The 21,680-nt window shown below is 38.9% G+C and overlaps 1 protein-coding gene across 3 annotated transcripts in view; it reads left to right on the forward strand.

The window, feature by feature from the left end:
• Window positions 1-21,680, forward strand: part of thsd7ba (thrombospondin, type I, domain containing 7Ba) — a 202,403-nt gene that overhangs the window by 75,223 nt on the left and 105,500 nt on the right. For all 3 annotated transcript variants that reach the window (XM_035950501.2, XM_055015530.1, XM_055015531.1), the window contains 3 exons: window positions 12,113-12,986; window positions 16,257-16,505; window positions 17,474-17,643. In XM_035950501.2, the coding sequence (XP_035806394.2) occupies window positions 12,113-12,986; window positions 16,257-16,505; window positions 17,474-17,643 (1,293 nt within the window). The remainder of the gene's footprint in view (window positions 1-12,112; window positions 12,987-16,256; window positions 16,506-17,473; window positions 17,644-21,680) is intronic.

A 21,680-nucleotide genomic window follows, 5' to 3' on the forward strand; every position in this document is an offset into this window, starting at 1 on the left:
AACCCCAGACTATTACATCTCCACCACCATGCCTCACAGTTGGTATGAGGTTGTTCTCCTGAAAACCTGTCTTTGCACCAAACATGTCTACTGCTAGTCTGAGCAAACAAATCTATCTTTGATTCGTCTGTCTAGAGTGCAGTATTCCTACAGGGTCTTGTCTTTGCCTATATATTCACTGGCAAACTGTAATTTTATTCTAGTGTTTTGTGGATTAAAAAAGGCAGTTTTCTTGGCATGCCTCCCTTGCAGGTCAAATCAGTGCAGCTTCTTTCTGATTGTAGATGCATCACTTTTACACCAAGAGTTACCTGTTGTTGTTTTTCAGAGATAATTTTTGCCTCTTGCATTGTGCTCGTTTGCAAGATTTGCGGGGACAGTGAGTCCTGGATGAATCTGCAGTCCTTTGAATTCGATGCCACTTGTAGATAAATGTAGTTACATTGGAAAGTTTTATTTTGAATACATTTTAAATACCATGCCATACTCATACACATCTGCAACCTTTTTTCTCTGAAGGCCTTGGAGAGTTCTTTAGAAACCTTGCATGGTTATAGCACACACTTCAACAGCAATTAAACACGTGTCCCCTCATGTCAGAGGTTTTTATGAGGTAAGCTCCACCTGTCACTCTCTAAGGAGGTTGTAATTATTGGCACTTGATCTGGAACCCTTGATTGTAATTTTATGGATTTGAAGGTGTGATAAATGTAACCATAGTCTTATAGGCTAGTTAACTGTTTTCATGGGTTGTATAAATTTTTTTATATGACTGTGGAGGTCAGGTTACACAGATGGGTACGTACATACATCTTTGACTTTGATAGTGTAGCCTCATATTTGATTGCGGCCTGTGGACATAGTTAATATCAATTAAACAAAATGACTTGTCATGTGCCCTTGTCATGTACCATCACTAATTGCTTATTCCCTGTCAATTGTACATGTCACCTTGCTATACATCTAGTTTCTTATTGTACTTATCCAGGATAACTCTTAATTTGGTTTTACTTTGCCATGTATACATTATGTTCACAATGCTACACTCTATGCCCTTATTTCCATTGTTGGTTTGTTGCCTACTCTAACTGCATTGCATTGTCTTAGTATTTGTATTTTGTACAATGATAGCTAAAAAAATAGGCCAATCTAATCTTGCAACAGCATTCATTTCAATCCTTTGATTTTTGGGTGGAGCTGGGGACTGCACCCTATAAAGCTGTTGGGGTAAATGTGTTTGCACCAGTTGTCTATTTGCACATCAAGCAACGTGGGGCAATATTAGCATTCATTGCAGTGACTCTGAGCATCCATATGGACAAGTTCACAATTCACTCTTCTCTTATCTCAGGTTTGTTCTCAACTGAATCTTGTAACTTTGTCTGCTGTTTGGTGCGTGGCAGCTAGTGTAGAGTGGGCTTTTCCCAGAAAATGAAGCTGCCTGCTGCAGATGGAAAAGGGTTGAGTTGATAAGATGGGTTGATAAGAGTGGTGAGACCGAATCAAACAGCAAAGCCATGGGCCACAAAAAGAAGACAATCTGTTAAAAAGGGGTTTAAAAAATTGTACAGCTAAATAATTTGCATTATACTACATCTAATCATTGGATATGTTGGTAATATTGAATATGGATTAACGTCTCTTTAATGGACTAAATTGACTTTTAGTGACCAAGCCAGTTTTGCATGTCTAAAGTGAAACATGCCTACCATGAGTTCAAGTGCTCTCTCTTCATGTTTGAACAAAGGCAGAGCAGCACTTTAGGAAATGCTGCTCAGTCTGAGAGCCGCGCAGGAAAAACCCCCAGGGTGCATCAGTAATCAACACTCAAATGAAGTTGCAGCAGATGTTGAACCAAGGCAACCTTGTCAAGGTTCCACTCAAACACTTATGATAAGTATTTCTTCATAGCCTGAAATCCAGTCAGTTTATTCCCAGTTCTTCCTGCTGGTATTCCCAAACTATCTGATGGATTTCTTTCAGTACACATCAACATTGACTCACCTGCATCTGAGAGTGTACTGGGAAAGAAATACATGATCATGCATGCAGTCGACTCTCATGCCGACCCTGAAAGACGGGCACAGAGAGAGGGCTGGTGAAGAAATGCACAGAACCGGAAAAAAAAAAGCTTATCTATGATGTTCCACTGACCCACTGATGCAGCAGCCCACCAGGATTTGTACAGATAAATCCAATGACTAGTACAAGATTGCCATCATCATCATTCAACTAACTGTAAAACATCTGCGCCCATATATCATATTATGTGGTGTTGGAAAAGAAAGAATGAATTTAAATTTTAGTATTCTTTTGTGTAGTTGATTGAACAAAATACTATGGAAATTCCTTTGGGGGAAAGTATTGCAAAAATTGATATGGACTACTTTTCTCTAGAATTATCAACAGATATATCACAGATACACTCTGCCACACAGATACAATTGTCACTTTCTCTCTGTCCTGTCATGGCCCTGGTCGCTTGCATTATCAGAACACCAGGGTCTTTCCTCAGGTATCTGCCTGTAGATATGGCCATTAGTTCTGCTCCTGTGCTTACGGCAGAGAAATCCCAGGTCAGCGGAAGGCAGTGAGACACAGGAGTGAATGACATCCTATCCAATTACATGTCACCTCTACACAGGCTGGTGCAGGGACTTGAGAAGACCACATGAGACAAGCAATTACACGGAAAAAGATTCTGATCACTGCAGAGGCATAGGACACCTCTGACTGGCCCCCTCTGTAGTTTTCATGTCTTAAAGTGATACCAACTCGAGTACTGTGGCATTTATAAGTGTAAACACATTGATTGTCTGTTAAATCCCCAGAGGCTTTTTCCAGCCTAAAATGAATCTATGAGTATAAATGAGATCTTAGAGGAAATACAATATCTGTGTTGCAGATGAACTACCAGGTCTCTCAAGGCTAGTTAATAGAACAGGCAAACATTGATTTCTGTGTAAGAAGTCCTTGGACCATGAGCATATCTTTAGTGTGACAGCAGGACATACCAGTGTTACTATTACGAACAAAGGAAATGTCACTGGAATGGGATTTATGAGTATAGAAAAATCATTTTCCTGCAGTTCTGTGCTGACACAATATTACAGCACAGCTAAAAACCCTCTGGCAAACCGTTACATTTTTTTATTTATTTATTTTTTTTTTACAGTTTTGGACACTACAGTTTTGATAATATTTTATTTATGAAGTTTAAAGATTTACAACAGATTTAACAAAAACAATTAGATATGTTTTAAAGTTTCAGGTAAATGAGCTATTTGAGTAATAAAACTGTGTCAAGCAGTGTCACCAGATCTGCAGCTATCATATATTAAACTTGAATGTAAATTATTATTATAATCCATAGAAGCAATGGGTAAACCTGTAGAAATATGAGCAGTTTCCCCTCCCTAATGAACAGAGCTCATTCATAAAACACATTCAATAAGCCACCTGTAATGAGTTTGTCTAGGATCTTTATCATGACGACATGGGAACCCAGGAAAATTCATGTCTTCAGTTTTTTAAATTATTTATCCACCCACCTTTTGCTTGTTTGTTTTCTTGACTAAACAGAAAGGAGCCTGTGTTTTCAGCAGCAGCCATCTGAAACTCTATGACATCCTACTGCTGTGGGCAGCTTACATATACAGAGCAAAACTCAAAGACAAATGTGACTTAAGCAGTGACGTGGAAAAATGTCTGGCAGAGGAGAAAATAAGAAATGCAAACTTACTTTTCATCCATACACATGCAGCCACAGGGAAGAATGAACTTTTCTAAGCTGGTGGGGAGCAAATGTTTCACGTCAGGTAAAGGTGAATGTCTAGGATTGACAAATTCAGCACCATTATCACGTGAAACCTGTGGCTAGAGCACAAACTTATGATCATTTTACGGCTTTGTGTAATTAGTTCAACCTAAAAATCTGAAGAAAGATAAAGCAAATTTTGATTTCACCACATTCATTTTTCATGTCTTTGACTTACATTGTAGAAAGTTAGTTTTCCTTAAAACACAAAGTTCTAAGTCACTTGAAATGTTCTTGTACACTCTTTGCCCTGATGCATTCATCATATTGTGTTCTGTGGCAGGTTGGTAGATATGCTGTATTGAGATGCTGCAACTGAGACACGACTTAGTGCTTGATCAATATCATGATGTTTGAATCACAAGAAGTTTTCTGCTGTACTTGGAACCATGTCAGCACTTAGCGTACAACATCTGCTGAATCGCCAGCTGTCATTACCACGATTCATATTTCATATAAACATCGATTGACATAACTGTTTTGTATAGAATAATCACGCAGCCTGACACAGCACTCTGTTTGCTTTGCTGTGGCTCAATACTGAAATCTCCTGGAAACCAGAAATTGAATATATCAGGAAAGGGCATTGCCTCATTGTGACTCATTATTTCTTTATGTTGTTTGACTGCTGTGCATTTTAGGCACTGTCCCCACCCCACTGTGCGATAATTCTCCAACGAAGTCATGCTAATACTGATGATTGATCAATCACTTAGAAATCTTCATGCTGGTATTAAAATGATCCTGATGACTTACGGCAATATTGATTTGAGATAAATGAGAGCAGCGGACCTTGAGGGTTCTGCATTATGTTTTAAACAGAATGCAAGACTGATCCTTTTTACAGTCACATCTCGTCTAATCAATCTGTGCATTTATTTGTCCATTTTCATGCCTAATTCATTCATAGAAGGAAATGTCTCATTCCTAGACATTGTCAAATTATGCTATTAGGCTGAAGAGGGGTTCACATTACAGTGTTTATTTGGTTATTTACTGATTGGCCCAAATGTGGATTACATCACTCAGTGGGCACAACATGTGTTTGTGTTGTCTGGTTTATACTACTGGCCATTCAGTTGGTGATTAGCCATTCAAGTAGGTCTGGCACTGATGCTGTGGTGCTGAATGCTAAATTATAACAAAAAGCCTTTTTGGGCTATGTGCATAGTGTTGCAGCCCCAAGGTATGTAAATCATTAGTGTGGGATATTGAAGCTACATTTGATGCTTTGCCTGGGAATAAAGAAAACTGCATTAAATATCCCACTGTCAATCCAAAACACAAATAATATAATGCATTCACTTGTTGAGCATTTATGGAAATATATGATTTATATTCAAGAAGGAAGGTCAAACTTCTCACAGTACCTGCTCTTTTTTTTTTTTATCCTCACACAAAGTTTATTTTTAGCTGGGGCTATGATGACTGGTTTTTGTCACTTAATTTGCCTGGCGATGATTTTTAAGCTCACATTTCATAAATTTCCCTCTAACCTGCTACGTAAACACTTGGTGAAAACGAGCTGATTTAGGCCTTCTGGAGATAGAGTGACTGTCTGATGATAATCTGATGAATTTCTGCATATATGAATGTTGTAATTGAGGATGCACCTCGCTGCTCATAAATTACAGCTGATGGAAGTGTGGCATGGGGGATGGATCTGTGCATAATTAGGCACAGTGGCATAGGTATCATTTAATTAAAAAGTGTTTTGATAAAGGACGCATGTAGCCAGACAGCCAAGTTTAACTCAGGGAGAGAAGTTGAAGATGGATGGCGAGTAAACTCAGCAGATGGTTTTTAAGGAAAAGTATTTAAAAAACTGCAGTCAGAAACCATTATGTGTGTACTTGTCACTGTAGCCAATTACTAGCTACATCTCATATTGACAAAAAATAATGAAGTTAGCAAAAACAAGGGAAAAATAATGAATAATAAATACATTATAATTAAAAGTCTGGCACTGTTGGTCTTTTAAAGTGACAGTGCTGAATGATGTTAACAGATAAGTTGGTTTTGAACTGCCATAACTGATGTGTTTCTTATACTTTTAGTTAAATAAGGTACGTGGAACAGTGTGAAGGATAGAAAGTCAGATGAGGATGATGAACTAAAGATGCTGAAGCAGTATGGGAGGCTAAAAAATGGCATCCTGCCTTTACAGAAGACTATTTCGGTGTCTAAAAATGAACTGTATTAAATAATTTATGCATTAAACTTTCAGTATTAACACAGTTGCAATAGTGTTTAATTAAACAAGTAACACAATGTGTGGGTGTAAAACTTTCAGATTGCACCAGTAACTGCTGCATATTACACAGCCCCAAAATGGCACCATGAAGTTAGAAAGTACAACACCCAGAAGTTTTTCACCGACCTGACTCAGGGATGTTTTTACAAAATGTAATTAAAGGGATCAGAGAGCCAAAAGATTTAAGAATGGTGAGCTCAGTGATGGATCACTTGCTCGCTGCTGTTTAGGAGACGGTTTGCTGCTCTTTTGTTTGCCTCTTCTTTGCCTCCGTCTCCCTGGTTTCTTCAGGGCACAGCGGAGATTGCTTTTGTTGTGTTGCTCGCTATTATCGTACAGCTTTACTATCATTTGTCCAACCAGTGTTCAACTGCTGAAAAAGAATATGTGTTCAGTCACGCTACACTGGCCAAGTTTAATTTCTGTCTTTTCCCGTATTGTGTTATAGTCTGTTCAGCCTCTTGCCCTTTATTCAAATTCAGTTTTCAAGATGTAAATTGAAAGGTAAATATAGCAGGATCACTGTGGGTACCAGAGCCCCCGGAGGTGTAAGCAAGGCGACTAAGTGCAACAGGAATGAAGGAGCTGCGGGCGACTGGTTCCTCCTGAGGGGCTGACAGATGCTGATGCTGACAGATCGAGAGAGTGATTATTCAGAGCTTAGGAGATGAACTAATGCTTGCGTTAGCTGGCTCCCCTGGCAGCAGAATCACTCCCAATCACACCTCCATAAATCACACACTCATATCCTGGCACAGTTTGAAAACAGCATTATTGAGCAAAGGTGGTCATGCTGATGAAAGAGTGTTTATCATGGAAAAAGTGCCTCCAGTGACCACAAGGACTGTGCACTCAGCTGAGGGAACGGAGAGGACATGAGCCATGTTGACACTGAAGGTCTTCAAGCTCCACTGTGAAATACAACTCATATCTTAGTTTCGTGCAGGGATTTTCATGTCTATTTTTAGGGTGTAACCCATTTAGAATGTTTGGGTCTTTTCAGCATTGACTGAATTGAAAGGGTCTCTGTTAACACTTTGTCAGGCAATAATGTTGGATGTGCATGGGGTATGAGTGCACTTTTTGAAAATTAAATTTTGACTGATATCCACAGACTGAATTTTTTTATATTTGTAGGTATTTTCATAGCTTTGTGATGTGAGCGATCTGTTATAGATTCTCCTGTCCCTTGACAGGAACAATGTGTCTCTCCTGTTCATAGTGCTTCAAGTATCTTTGCTCATGTAAACACATACCAGCAGTTCACATTGTTTGAAACAGAACTCAAACTGTAAATTAAAACTGAAGCCAAATCATATTAGTAAAAGTCAATTCAATTCTGCGGAGAAGGCTAGCAGATGGAGAACAGACAAAGGATAAACAAGAGAACACTTTGGAGATCAGTGAGGCTAGTGGCTGCAGATCAGAGATGTTTAGCTGCAGATCCAGACATACCTGCAGAGAGGACACAAAGCTTCCCAGAGTACCCCAGCATTCTGGACCTATAGCAGCATGACTAAGGGATAGGTGACCCTGAGTCACCTCTAACTATAAGCTTTATCGTGAGGGAAAGTTTTCAACCTTATCTTAAAGACAGAGAGGTTGTCTGGCTCCGAACCCAAACTGAAAGCTGCTTCTACAGGAGAATATAGCCAAAGCCTCTACCCTCACTTTACTTCTAGAAACTCTAGAAACCACAAAGATTATTGATTAAGCCCTGAAAATCTCCTCTGTCTGTATTAAAGTTCAATATTTAGAGTGATTCAGCCATACATGTTTAAACCAGAAAAAACTGTTCTGAAGGAGAAAAATGCTACAGAAAGTCACACTCTGCAAGTTGACAGGATTGGTTCCTTAAGTTTGTATTGTATGAAGTCGAAATCTGTGTTTTTGAAAGAGTCATTGGTACACTGTCGCTTCAAAGTGGACATGCACTGCCATGACACTGACTGGTTATTATGCTTGTGTTGCTATGTGTTTCCTAGCTTTTAAAAACTCATTATATAGATATGCTGACAATGTAAAAACTTGACTTTTCCTGGCAGGGGTCTTAATATACTTACACATTAATGTAATGTGTTTCGGCCTATGAGTCTGATCTTTTGTTGACAGACTTGTCTGTGTATCAAATGGACTATGTCATGAATACAACATCAAAAAGGTTTCCACCAAAGCTGGTCCAGTTTGGACATGAATATATGTCTCTATTTTCATTTGGTCCCATGGTCAGTGCAACTAATGTCAAGGCAATTTTCAAGGTACTCTTCAGGTATCTAAAATAGCCAACCTTTTTTTTTCAAAGTACCTTTTGTTGAAGAAGGCTAATGTAATCTAAAATCGAATATATTTTTATACCTATTTTTGCCTTCCAAGGCAAAGGACCTGACCTCTAAATAAAACTGTATCCTACAAAAAAAAATGAAAAAAGGATCAATAATACAACTTTAAACCTGCTTGTTAGTTGTTAGCTTATTGCGGTCAGTATTGTCATAGACAGTGCTGTCCACAGCAGGACCTCCATTAGAAGAACTAAGTAATAGAGCCAATTGTGACCTCTCACCAAAGAAGCCCCTCTCCACCCTGGATCATTCTGGTTTGTCTCCAATCGATCCAATCTGCCTTTCCACACATTATCGTGTGCTGTCATCTTCCATCGTAATAGAGACAAAACCGAGTACAATAAAAAGACAAATGATATAATTGCAGAGCAACAGTGACAAATTACCATTTAAATAGTTAATGCACATCATATGCAGATTATGTTCTGTATCGTACATCCATGTTATTTTGACTAGGACTATGAAAGAAAGGCTTGTTGCCACTTATGCCAAACATGTATGTTGAGTAAGAACAAAAATCTGATCTTGGACATTTCCAGCTGTGAACAAGGCGAACCGAACATAATGCACTTTGTACCATGATTTATTTGCATTTTCAATTTGTACTGTATACAATATCTATTTACTGGAATAACCTCAATGTGTTTCACAATGAACCAGAGAAAGACAGTCATGCTCTTGATTTTGCAACTCCACATGCAAATTGCATCTCTTTACATGCAAATTACCATGCAATTCTATATGACTATTTTTGAGAGTTGCAATTTGCATGTGCTGTCTAGTTCCAACCCAAAGGACAAATCATGTAATCTTCTTTGCAGTGAAAAAAAATGTAGCTATAAATTAAAGCAATGAAATATGGTGATTGTAAATTCCTACAGTCTGATCTTTGTCATCAGTGTGACATTTTCAGTTTGATACTTTGTACCTGCAATGCGAGTGCACAAGACAAAAAAGATCCTAATAACATTATATTAGTTACACTACAAGTCTCATTAACATGGCAAAGCTCAGGATTAGAAACTCAATGATGTGCTTCGATGAACTATGAAAAAATCAGCAGTTTAAAATCCCCCTGAAGCAAACATGAGGCAGAAATAGCTTCTAAGCAGCTTTGTCATGTTGATTATTGGCCAGGAAACAAAGTGTTAACAACAGATTTCTCTGGCACGAAAAGGTATAAAACACTTTGAGTGAGTTGTAATTCAAAAACAATTTAGGAAGCAGTGGGATCTCATTATTACATCAATTTAATTCCAATTAGAAGAAATGAATCAAATTATCTTTTTCATAGCATGTGGCAAAATAACTGGATGAGAAATGAACATGACTGATGGAGATAATAATATCATAGCAAATTGATCTCTTCTTTTTTTCATTTTGATTGATGTCTGCTTCTTTTGAAGATGAGGACAAAAGGTTAAAAAAATACAGTAAATTAAGGAGATTTTGGCCTACTATTTCACAGATAAATTTCTAAAACTGAAATTGAATTTCTCTTTTTAATAACATGAATGTACGTATTCTGAGCATGTTTAAGTATATTCTTTTGAGTGCATATTGAAATTAAGAAAGTGGATTTGGTCTGATGCAACTTTTCAGCAAAATGAACATTAATAGTCAACAGGTGCTCCATGCGTTTTCAATGAGGAATGCCATTTAATAAAAAGAATGATAGCAATAAAAGATACGCCGCAGTAGGTGGTTGCATACAGATGACAGTCAACTTATATTTCCAGGTTTATTATCATGTAGGAGACTCAATACCTTTTGTTTAGGCTATATACACTACCGTTAAAAAGTTTGTGGTCACTTAGAAATGTCCTTATTTTTTTTTAAAAAAAGCATTTTTTTTTTAACTGAAGTTAACATTAAATGAATCAGAATTATAGTCTTGACATTGTTAATGTGGTAAATGACTATTGTAGCTGGTAACGGCTGATTTTTAATGGAATATCTACATGAGGGTACAGAGGCCCATTTCCAGCAACCATTTCTCCTGTGTTCTAATGCTACATTGTGTTAGCTAATGGTGTTGAAAGGCTAATTGATGATTAGAAAACCCTTGTGCAATTATGTTAGCACATGAATAAAAGCATGAGTTTCCATGGAAAACGTGAAATTGTCTGGGTGACCCCAAACTTTTGAACAGTAGTCTATATGTTCACTGACGTCATTGTTACAGCTGACATCTTTCTTTATAAACTGTATTTTGAAACTGCTCTTTTTTAGCCTCAACTGGGCTGCAAAAAGTTTGTACTTCCCATCTCTACAGAAATAGAGGCTGCGGTCAGCTTGAATCCATGTAACTAGCAACAATTTGAAGCTGATGCAAGTTCGCACAGCGGCAAAAAAGATATCAGCAATTTTGTTCTCTCTCTGACCACAAACTACTTTCCACGATGTGCTGGAAGTGGAAAATTACTTACAGTCACTGGGCTTTTGTCACACAAACTTTGATGCTGCCAAGTAGCGACTGCCAAGTGCGGTTCTGTTTCGAGCCACAGAAATAAAAAACATTATCAGTCAGATACGATGGTTGATAGCTAAAAATAAAGTTTCTACTCTCTGCTCGAACTTATCTATGTGGGAGATTTACTGGACTGAGCTATTTCATGAAGAATTTCAACTTTTGAGATTGTTGCTAACTTTACTCCTTAGTTGGCTTTTGCTTTAAATAGACAATAACACTGAAAGTTTGCATGTTTTGTGCTCACAATATGTACTTCAGAGTTTGCAGTATAAATGTAAGCAGAACAAACAAAGTTATATTTTGGAATACTGAATAATTTAGTAATGAAGCTGTGATAACAGGATTAGCCTGTCAACCCGACTCACCACTTTTCCTGTTTTTGGTTTCCTAAGAGACTAAGTCAACTGTCAGAACTTGTGAGATATGGAATTTAATTAAGCACATGTTTGTCAGTTGACCTTTTCGAACTGTGACATTGTTGGCAGTGTGCAAAGTTATCAACACTCAAAAAATGTTTTTGCTCTTTACACAGAGTATTACTTGATTCAGGGCAGCATCACATTGTGAAGTATCTTCACTTTTGTAGATGAAAATGTCTTAAATGCTCTTTTTTGAGATAGATTATGGTTGTATTGTTAAAATTCATTGATGTCTTTGGTTGATATGGGTCTGTTTGGGTTATTTTGTATGAAAATCAATAGTCTCTAAACAATAGCCTTTGTGTAAAAAAAAAAAAAAAAAAAAACTCTAAAAACCTCAAGTGCCTCTTCTGTGCAGACAGTATGCTTCAACTGTTCAACTGACTTCATTGTGATAAACATTAGAATACATTTTGAAATTAATGACATATTCAAAAAGTTCACAAAGTTTTGCCATTCAGGAAATTATTACCATATCTAAAAATAATACTTGAGTGAACTGCTGGCCATATCTTACCTAAATTATTGATCACTTTGAGATCAGAAACCTAAATGAATCTCCTTTGTGACCAAGGAAGTGACCTTGTATTTTTCTATATTGATGTCTGCCACTGGCTTGATTACTTTGTGTTCCTTTGTTCCTTTCTTCCTCAGTTCATGAATAAAGCAATCATGGAGGTTAAGTGAATGGCCTTGAATTGTGCTTGATTGCAAGCTACCAGATAGCTGCAATTTAAATCATCTTTTTTTTGTTGAAAGCTCCAGTTTTTAATGAAAATGCCCTCTCCATGTGTCTTTCCTTTGTTGCAGGCCAATGGGGTCAGTGTATTGGGGAGGAGTGTGGTTCTGGTGGGGTTCAAACAAGGACAATATGGTGCATCCACATGGAGGGCTGGACTACCCACCACTCTCATTGCCAGCACATGGACAAGCCAGAAAGCCAGAGGCAGTGCTTTAAGGTCTGCGACTGGCATCAGAATCTCTTTGAGTGGGAGGTGTCTGACTGGGGAAGCTGTGTTTTTGTCCCTTTCTTTTCCAATGAGCTCAAGCTGAGGACAGCTGAGTGCATTACAGCACAGCATGGCATCCAGAGGCGTAAAGTCCACTGTGTACGCACTTCAAATCGAACCACAGTCACCTCGAGGATATGTGAGTTTTTTTCCCAGAAACCCCCGGTGGAGCAGGCTTGCCTCATCCCCTGCCCCCAGGACTGTGTGGTTTCAGACTTCACTTCTTGGTCAGGCTGCAGCAAAACCTGTGGTGCTGGCCTGCAGCACCGGACTCGACATGTCCTGGCCACGCCAATGTATGGAGGGGCAAACTGTCCCAACCTAACTGAGACCAGGACTTGTTCTCACCCTGTCAACTGCCCTGCTGGGGAGGGTGAGTACCAGTACAGCCTTAAAGTAGGAGCCTGGAGTGAGTGCCGGCTACCCCATCACAAGGACGCCCTGTTAAGTGGAAGGACCACAGTGGACTTCAGCACCAGCTCAAATGAGAACAACACGGTCACATTGCACACACTGGCTGTGAACCACCACTCCCATCACAACCACCACCAAAACCACCACCACCACCACCACGCTCATGTACACAAGTACCCTATGTCATGGGAACTGGAGGTTGGGTACCAGACCCGACATGTCCGCTGCACACGGAGTGATGGCAAGAATGCTATGCTGAGGTAAGAAATTGACAACATGCTGCACCTTCAATACAGTGTGAATTTAAAGAAACCAACACATGATGAATGCAGCCGTGAAAAAAAATAATGGATATTATTGACTTTTCTGACATGTTTGGACAAGCAAGCGAGTGATCCTCTTTGAAACACCACCTTCAGATAAAGGTGGTATACTTCAACAAATCTGAGGGTAAATTAGATTTTATTGAACAGAAATGTCATCATCAGTATCAATAATAATGCTCCCTTGCAAATAATTGGCCTCAAAAGCTTGTATTGCTCACTTTTGTCCCCACGTCTCTGACATTGGCTCGCTAAATGTTTTGAACACTCTTTCATGCTAATTCACTTCAATTGCAAGATGTTTGAGGGTTTCTTATATGCGCTGTCTGTTCCAACACTCTCTACGATGTATTTATTGCATCAAAATCTGGGTTTTGAGCTGACAAGTTCATATCCTTCCATTTCTTTTATTCTGAGCCATTGCTTGGTGGCTGTGTTTTGTGCTTGGGATCATTATCCGGCGGAAAGGTGAACTTTCAATTCATCTTTAACTTCTGGAGTGTTTTTATTTATTTTTTTAACCATTTCTTTAGCAAATGTTTGAGATGATGCAAAAATTATAGTTGAATCAATAAGTGCGAGCTGTCCAGGCAGCAAAGCAACTCCAAGAAAATAACATTTCCACTACTATACACTTTGGTCTGCGTCAAACATATCTAGTGTTACTGTGGCCAAACAGCTCCGCCGTTGATGCATCTATCCAGAGCACATTATTCCAGAAGGTTTGGTCTCTGCATATATGTGCAAATGGTAGCTTCTTGCTAATGTTCTTTGTAGGAAGTCAAATGTTTTTTCCCAGCATGCCTCCCATGCACCTTAAATCTGTGCAACCCCTTTCTGATTGTACACACATGCACTTTAACAGTTGCAAGAGTTACATGCAAATCCGGAGTTGAAATTTTGGGGTTGTGGATCAAACAGTTTGCTCCTGGGCTGAATTTTCTTGGCTCAACAGTCCTGGACAAATTTGCAATGGTTTGAAATTTACCCTAGATGATGTGCCTTACAGTAGAATATTTTACTGAATGTCAAACAATTTGGAGATCTTTTCAAATCCCTTGTCAGACTCACATACATCCACAACCTTTATTTTTTGTTTTTTTCAGAAGGCCTCAGAGAGCTCTTAAGAACTTGCATCAAAACATCATACTTTTCAAGAGCAAATATAACACTAGATGCCAAAAGTTTAAATAAGACAGATTCTACCTGTCACCGTCTAAGGAGGTTCTAAACATTGGCACCTATCTGGAACCCCTGATTTAGATTTCATACAGTTTTTCTGTTTATATTTCTTTATTTAAAACCAACTTCAAAATGTCAGTTTTGTACATCATCATTACACATATGTATCACCATATGTGTAAGTACTGTTCCAAAGAGGATCAGCTGTTTCCTTTCAAAAGTCAACAGTTTCAATGGGATGCATTTATTTTTTTGACTTGGCTGTGTGTGGGAAATAAACACAGAGAAAATAGAGCATTTCTTAAAGTCCATGATAAGAATAAAAGCAGTGCAGCTTTGAGAGGAGAGCTGGCTAAGTCAGGTCAGGTGTAATAACTGTATTTGTCTGACATTAATCTGTTGTTTCACTGATGTAATGAATTGGGGGCTGTGAAAACAGTGGAGGCTGAACCTGGGAGTGCATCAGGTTAAATAGTCCTGTTGAAGTTGATTGTTTTTTTACTTTTGTACTCATATTTACTCGTAATACAAGAGGGACATGATCAATGGTCATCCCGCCTCATGATCCCAGTGGGACATTTGTTTCACGTGAAGGCGTATTCAGTGAAACAAAATGCTTTTTATTGATGCTGTTTATTTATTCAATTATGAGTAGATTATGTGAGAGTTGGCGTTTTCCCAGTAAATTGGCAAGGTGGTGAGGCATTATTGTGTTAAATGTCAAGTGTGGCTCTCTTCCAGTTCCTGCTGTTGGAACTAACCCTGGTATTTGGATTTGATAAGAAAGGATTTTTCCAAACATGCTCACACACAAAGCAAGCACTCATATGCACACAGTCATACACATAATCCCACCATATGCTTTGTCTTCAAGGAGAGAGGAGATCATTGCATGTAAATTATATTGACTAAATTCCCCTTTGCCATCTTCTTAGTGTAAAGTGACACAACCAGCTGGCTGATATTCATGTGTCAGAAACCAATTTCATCATCATTTCATATTTCTTTCCATATACTTATAGTCTTTTTTTTAGCCTTTATTATAGAGGAGAGTGGAGAGACAGACAGAAAATATGGGGAGAAGAGTGGGGGAACGACATGCAGCAAATAGTCATGGGTCGGGTTCAAACCCACAGCCCATCAGCCCTGTTTATAGGTCGCCAGCTCAAGCTATTGAACTACTCGACCACCCCTATATGCATGTAGTCTTATAGTCTTACATATATATACATCTAGTCTGTGTAATTATTGCAGTGCTGAATTAAATATCATACCAGTTTGGATGTGATGACACTTGTTTGCACTTTTCAACAAAGGGGCTTAAAACAGTATATCTTGTTATGCATTTAATTTTCACACATTATCATCCTTGACAGTTCACCGGCTTTATGGCTTCAGTGTGAAGGGACCATTTGCTGCATAGTACCTGATTAGCATGTTTTTTTAAAAGTAAGAAATAGAATTGAAGCTTTTGAATATGGATTTCCCACATGAATTCTTCCTCATTCTGCTTTTCTTACAGCCTAATTACAAAGTAAGATTTGAAAATGAGGACTCACATCTTAATAACCTAACTAACTGCATTGCTCAAATTAAACAATAGAAGCTGTAATTACACGACTAATGCTCTTGTTTCATATTTTTAAGTGAGCATATCAGCTCTTTGTAGCACTTGAGTAAAACGTTGACTTTATGTCCCGAGACCTGAGTCATTAGGACTTACAAGGGCTCTGAATGTTGTCATGCAGGAGTGAAAGCACCAAAGACCAGTTATTCATCAGGAAATTAACATCGCCACTAGTTAATAGGTTCTGCTCCAAGCAGATGGCTTTTTACACATGAGATTTAACTTATACTTCATAAAATCTGTTCACTAATCTATTTAAATCCCAATAACACCTGACATCTGTCTTAATTCTGCTTTGTTGGCAGCCGTATTCTACAATTCTGAAGAAGTTACAAAGTTATCAAATTATGATTTAAAGTTTCTTTATGTGTCAGTAATCTAGTCTTCTCAATCTGCAGTCTCTGCACCAAGGACAACTCCCCCCTGACCTTCCAGGCATGTGTGATGCCCAAAGACTGTCACACATCTGATTGGTCATCGTGGAGTCCCTGCTCTAAGACCTGCCGGTCCACTGACCTGTCTCCTGGTTACCGTCTCCGGTCACGGATCATGACGCAGATCCCAGTTAGTGGCGGAAAGCGATGCCCTGTCCTTGAGGAAAAAGAAGCGTGCAACATCATAGGAGATTTACTTCCAAACTGCCCCAGGTAATTTTTTAAATGCTGATAATCGAGATCATCATCACTTTTTGAGCTCATAATCCTCAGAAACAAAAGTTTTGTTCATGTGTAATCTCCTGATGCAGATGTTTATGTATAAAATGTCAAACTCGAAAACCAAATAATGATTTTTAATTCTGCTTCTGGGAGCCTTTTCACCTGAATAATTATGAGCAAAAGCCCACAGGCTGCAAATATTTGTGATTTCACTATTGAATTGCTTTGTGCATATTTTTGGCATCACTTCAATTATCCTGTGACAGCCGCAGTAACCTCCTGTACTGTTGGGAGTTTCTGGCCAAACAGACATGATGTGGATAAGAAACAGGGTTTGACAGAACCTCATTGTTTTGGGGGCATTCGAGTTAAGAGAGGCTTTAGCTAATATAACATGCGGTAGACAAAGTAGTCAATAGAGAATTACTTTCCCTGCTGGTAGATTTTGTTTTATTTGCTAAATCTACAAGGAGTGCCTGAGAGCAGAGGATTTACATGATTAGGGAAAACTCATTACAGAAATTAAGCATTTGATAGATTACTACAGGCTGTTGTTCTGGTAAACTCCTCAAATATTATTGCTTTCTGCATCACTGCATTTTTCATAGTTGGAACCAAACATTTGTTTAGAAGTTTTGAAATCAAAATAATCAGGCCCCCCTCCTCCTGACATACTGTGAAAGAGGCTCTTGCCAGAGACTGCTCTCACTAATTTGTCTTTGCTTTGTGTGACTTTTTGAAAACAACTGGCCCTGCTTTCTGTATTCTGTTCTGATATGTTCTCCTTTTTAAGTACACTCATTTATCAATTTGTTTCTGAATGGATTACAGATTTTTGCAGAAAACACAAACATGAATCTCATGTAGATTTTGTGAGACATATCAAACAGTAATTCCATTTAAGGGCTTTTTGCTTGCTTTCTTTCCACTCACATTTGCATGTCTGTGTTCTCTATCAGATATGCGTGGAGGACCACTGACTGGGGTGAATGTCGCATCCTTCCCTTACTGAACCAGCAGGACCGGCGGCTGGCCAACATCAGTATTCTGTGTGGCGGGGGGATCCAGACCAGGAAGACCTACTGTGTTCAAGTCCCTGATGACTCAGCACCACATCACAGGAAGGAGGGTAGGAAAATAAAACCGCCTTCATCACTGTTAACTCAGGGCTAGCCGGAAGCACTTGGTAACTCAAGAGATGCACCATAAATTCCAAGTAAACTCACTGATGTGGTTTAAATTATTGAAGTGAATGTTAGCAGCAGAACATTATGCTGGTTGTGTGGATATAAAAAATCATAAGCATGCTGTGTCGATGTAGCTAAAACATGTTCAAAGAGCAAGAAGACAATATCATCTTAATCAAAGTGTTTCTTTGAGGTATAATAAACAGCAGCTCAAGCGTTGAACAACAGGGGGCCACTGCTCTGCATGTGAAATAGTTCATTTTTCCTCTGAAGGTGTAATGTTTTTCATTATAAGTCCTGCAAGGAGTTGTCTTTAGTACTTCAGTTTCATATTAAATCATTACTCATATTCCAGGTAAGAGCTCGTAAACAATAGAGGAGCATTTAACTAGATAGAGAGCAGTTTTAATGAAGATATCCTCGCCTGCACCAGCCAGTAAAGATGTGATAAGTTAAAAATTGCTAAATAGTGTCATGTCTCTTAAGTGCAGCTGTCTAACAAAGGAAAAAAACAGCATTTGGGTTTTTGCTGTTTATGTTGGTGCTGAAGAGGAATTGTCCAAGAAAAATAAAAAAGAAACAAAAATCTGCTGCCACCGTGCCAAATTGTTTCCACTGGTCAGACGAGCATCTTTCGCTCCTGCCATTAGTGTGCATGTTGCTCTCAGTCACCAGGACGATGCTTGAGGCATGAGGTGGTAACATATTTGCTGTAGGTGCTCCACAAGTGTGGAATAACCTTAAGAATCAGTCAAGCTACCTTTGGAAATACTATAAATTAATTATTATCAAAATGCATTTTAATTAGTTTGTCTTTAGATATTCTTCTTTTATTCGTTTATTTATTCTTCAGATTTCTTTTTTGATTTGTGTTCAGTCTGTTTTTAATTCTTGATTGCAGTGTGTACTTTGTGTTTTTTTAAAATGTCTGTGAAGCACTTTGTGAAGTTGTTTTTGAAATTGCTAATGAAAAAAGTTTATTTATTATTTGTAGCGTAACTGTGCAGTCTTACACGTGGGAACCAATGAAAGATACATAGCTAAATGTAGCTGCGCCACACTACACTTTATGATTAAAATTGCACTTGTTTATCAGGGACACCACTCAGATAATTCAAATTAGACCATCTGAGAGAGGATGTTGAGCTGTGAATATCTGCTGGATGCATTGGTTCAGGAACGCAGAAACAGGACTGCACTGCTCCATATTTGCTTTGAAAAAGTGTGCCGAAGTAAAACTATTATGCAACACTCAAAACTCTTAGTTACGAAGAAAATGTTTGCATTCTAGCATTATTGAAGTTAACTTACAAAGCCCAACTTTAAGTAAAACAGAGAAAAACAAAGCCCAACTTAAACTGTAGAAAAGAATCCTTAACAAGCCTAAAATAAGTCGTCAGTTTTATGAGTTTGAACAGATACAGTTAATGTCACTGTGTTTTACTGGTAAATCATATCATCTATAGTTTCCAAAGGGCTAAATTAGTTTAACTTAAACATTGCATTAAACCTGATTGCCTCTGCTACTGGGAATAATGGCTGCACTTTATGTATTATCCAGGTTTACTAACCTGAAATAAAATGTTAACAGGAGGAATAAAGTCACTAATTTGCCATAGTAGAGGATTAAAGTGAGAAAGCAAGAAACATATCTGCATTTAATCAAAACAAGGAAGAACTACATTGGGATGTGCATTAAAAAGACAGAGATAATTATCAGAATAAGTGTTGCGTGGAGATTGTCCAGCCCGATTTTTACCTCTGTTTCAATGAAGCATCATGAGACTACAGGTGGTAAGAGACACGTGGGTGATGCAACCATCAGAGCTGACTAACCCTTGACCTGACAGAGAAACTCACAGAATGGTAAATGATCTGTATTTAAAATACCTCACGTAATGACATTTACTCAGGAGGTTATTAAACTTCAGTGGATTTTTGGCAGAGACTGAAATGTGTCTAAAGCGCAGCGTGTCGAAAAAATGATGAAAAACATCTATTGAAAGTCTAGTCAGATTCTTGTTTCTCTTTGTTCAGATAGTTGCAGCTTTAAAACAATTTGTCCAATTTCAGACTATTTTACTGAGGCAGCCTTCTTGTGCTGTACAGCTTTCTTTAACCAGTTTAAAAGTCTTGGCTTTTTTGAAGCTTTGTAGGAGGATAAAAATAGACTCCTCATACTTTCAATATTGCTCACTATAAAGCATCAAAACAGTGAAAGTGGTTATGCTTCTCGTCCTTGTTTACTGCCTGTAATATCTACACATACAGGGCACATATACAGGAAATTGCAGTCATTCATGTTCCTGAAAAAATTGTTCTTCACTCAGAGTCATTCAATTTCAGTATCTATACTTGCATCCTTAATCATGTCATTGGAGAGCTGTTTCCATGATAACACTAAATTACTGCATCAGTTGAGCCGGTGGTAGAAAAGTGACATTCACATAAATGTAATGGTTGAAACTGCAGGCTTTGTATGTGGTATATCTCTTTGCATAATACAAAGAGAAAGTAATAGATGATTATTCATTTGTGGTTGAACTGATTTAAAGTTGGTCTCTAATGTCATGTCCCTGGAAGCCCCATCAGAACCTAATCAGCTTACTTGGTCGGGATCCTTTTATTATTACAGAACACGTTTATTTGCAGCTCTTAACTATGCATCAAAGAAGACATTTTCTGATGTGTTTTCATTGTTCTGCATTTGACACTTTGCCCATGTTTAACTTGTTGCAAAAAATATACACTACTGTTCAAAAGTTTGGGGTCACCCAGACAATTTCATGTTTCCCATGAAAACTCACACTTTTACTCATGTGCTAACATAACTGCACAAGGGTTTTCTAGTCCTCAATTAGCCTTTCAACATGATTAGCTAACACAATGTACCATCAGAACACAGGAGCGAAGGTTGCTGGAAATGTTCCTCTGTACCCCTATGTACAGTAGATACTCCATTTAAAGTCAGCTGTTTCCAGCAGTCATTTACCATATTAACAATGTCTAGACTGCATTTCTGATTAATTTAATGTTATCCAGGCAGTGTACGACATTCTGCCCAGCCCATCAAATCTCTCCATCTGGGGCAAAACAGAACCTCCTAATTGCCTGCAATACCCAGGCAGGGGCACGTTGGAGCACATCTTGAGCTGCTGTCCAGCAGCTCTTGGGCAGGGTCGGTACACCTGGTGGTGCCACAATCAGTTTCTGTAACCCATCACGGAAGCCATCAGTGTGGGGATGGGCAGCAGACGGTCCCGTTCCACCACCCAGGTGACCGATAGCCTTCATGAAGTTTGGAGAACAGCTGCACCGAACAGCAGGAGCCAGGAACCCACCAGGACTCCTGACAACTGCACAGGACTGACAGCTGTCTGTCGACCTGGGGAAACAGCTTAAGTTCCCCCAGCACATTGTTGCAACCACCTTGATGCCAGACATCCTCCTGGTTTCAGAGGAGACGAAGAACATCATCCTGGACCGTCTGGACGAGGCCCATCAGAGAAAGAGGACCAAATATGAGGAGCTGGTCATCGACTGCCCCGAGCAGGGCTTGAAGGCTAAGTGCATGCCCATCGAGGTTGGCTGCAGAGGGTTTGCGGGGCAATCACTCTACAAAACCTTGAGTGCACTGGGCGTCACCAGAGTGGAGAAGAGAAGAGCCGTCAAGAACATTACGTAGGAAGCAGAGAAAGCCTTGAGATGCCTCTGGATTAGGAGAGGAGATCCATGGGGGGTAGCAAATGCCACCTGAACAAAAGCCGGGTCTGATCAACCATGGCTGGGTCGCCTGGGTGAGGGAGTCTGATGTTGAAAGACCCGAAAACACCCGAGGACCCCAGGTTACACCACTGATGATGTGTTCAGGAGCATTCAAGAGATGTATTCTATCAATTATCTTCATTGAAAAGAACTGCTTTTCTTTCAAAAATAAAGACATTTCTAAGTGACCCCAAGCTTTTGTATATGTTTTGTA

Source organism: Amphiprion ocellaris, chromosome 11, assembly GCF_022539595.1.
Source record: "Amphiprion ocellaris isolate individual 3 ecotype Okinawa chromosome 11, ASM2253959v1, whole genome shotgun sequence".
Taxonomy (NCBI): Eukaryota; Metazoa; Chordata; class Actinopteri; family Pomacentridae; genus Amphiprion; species Amphiprion ocellaris.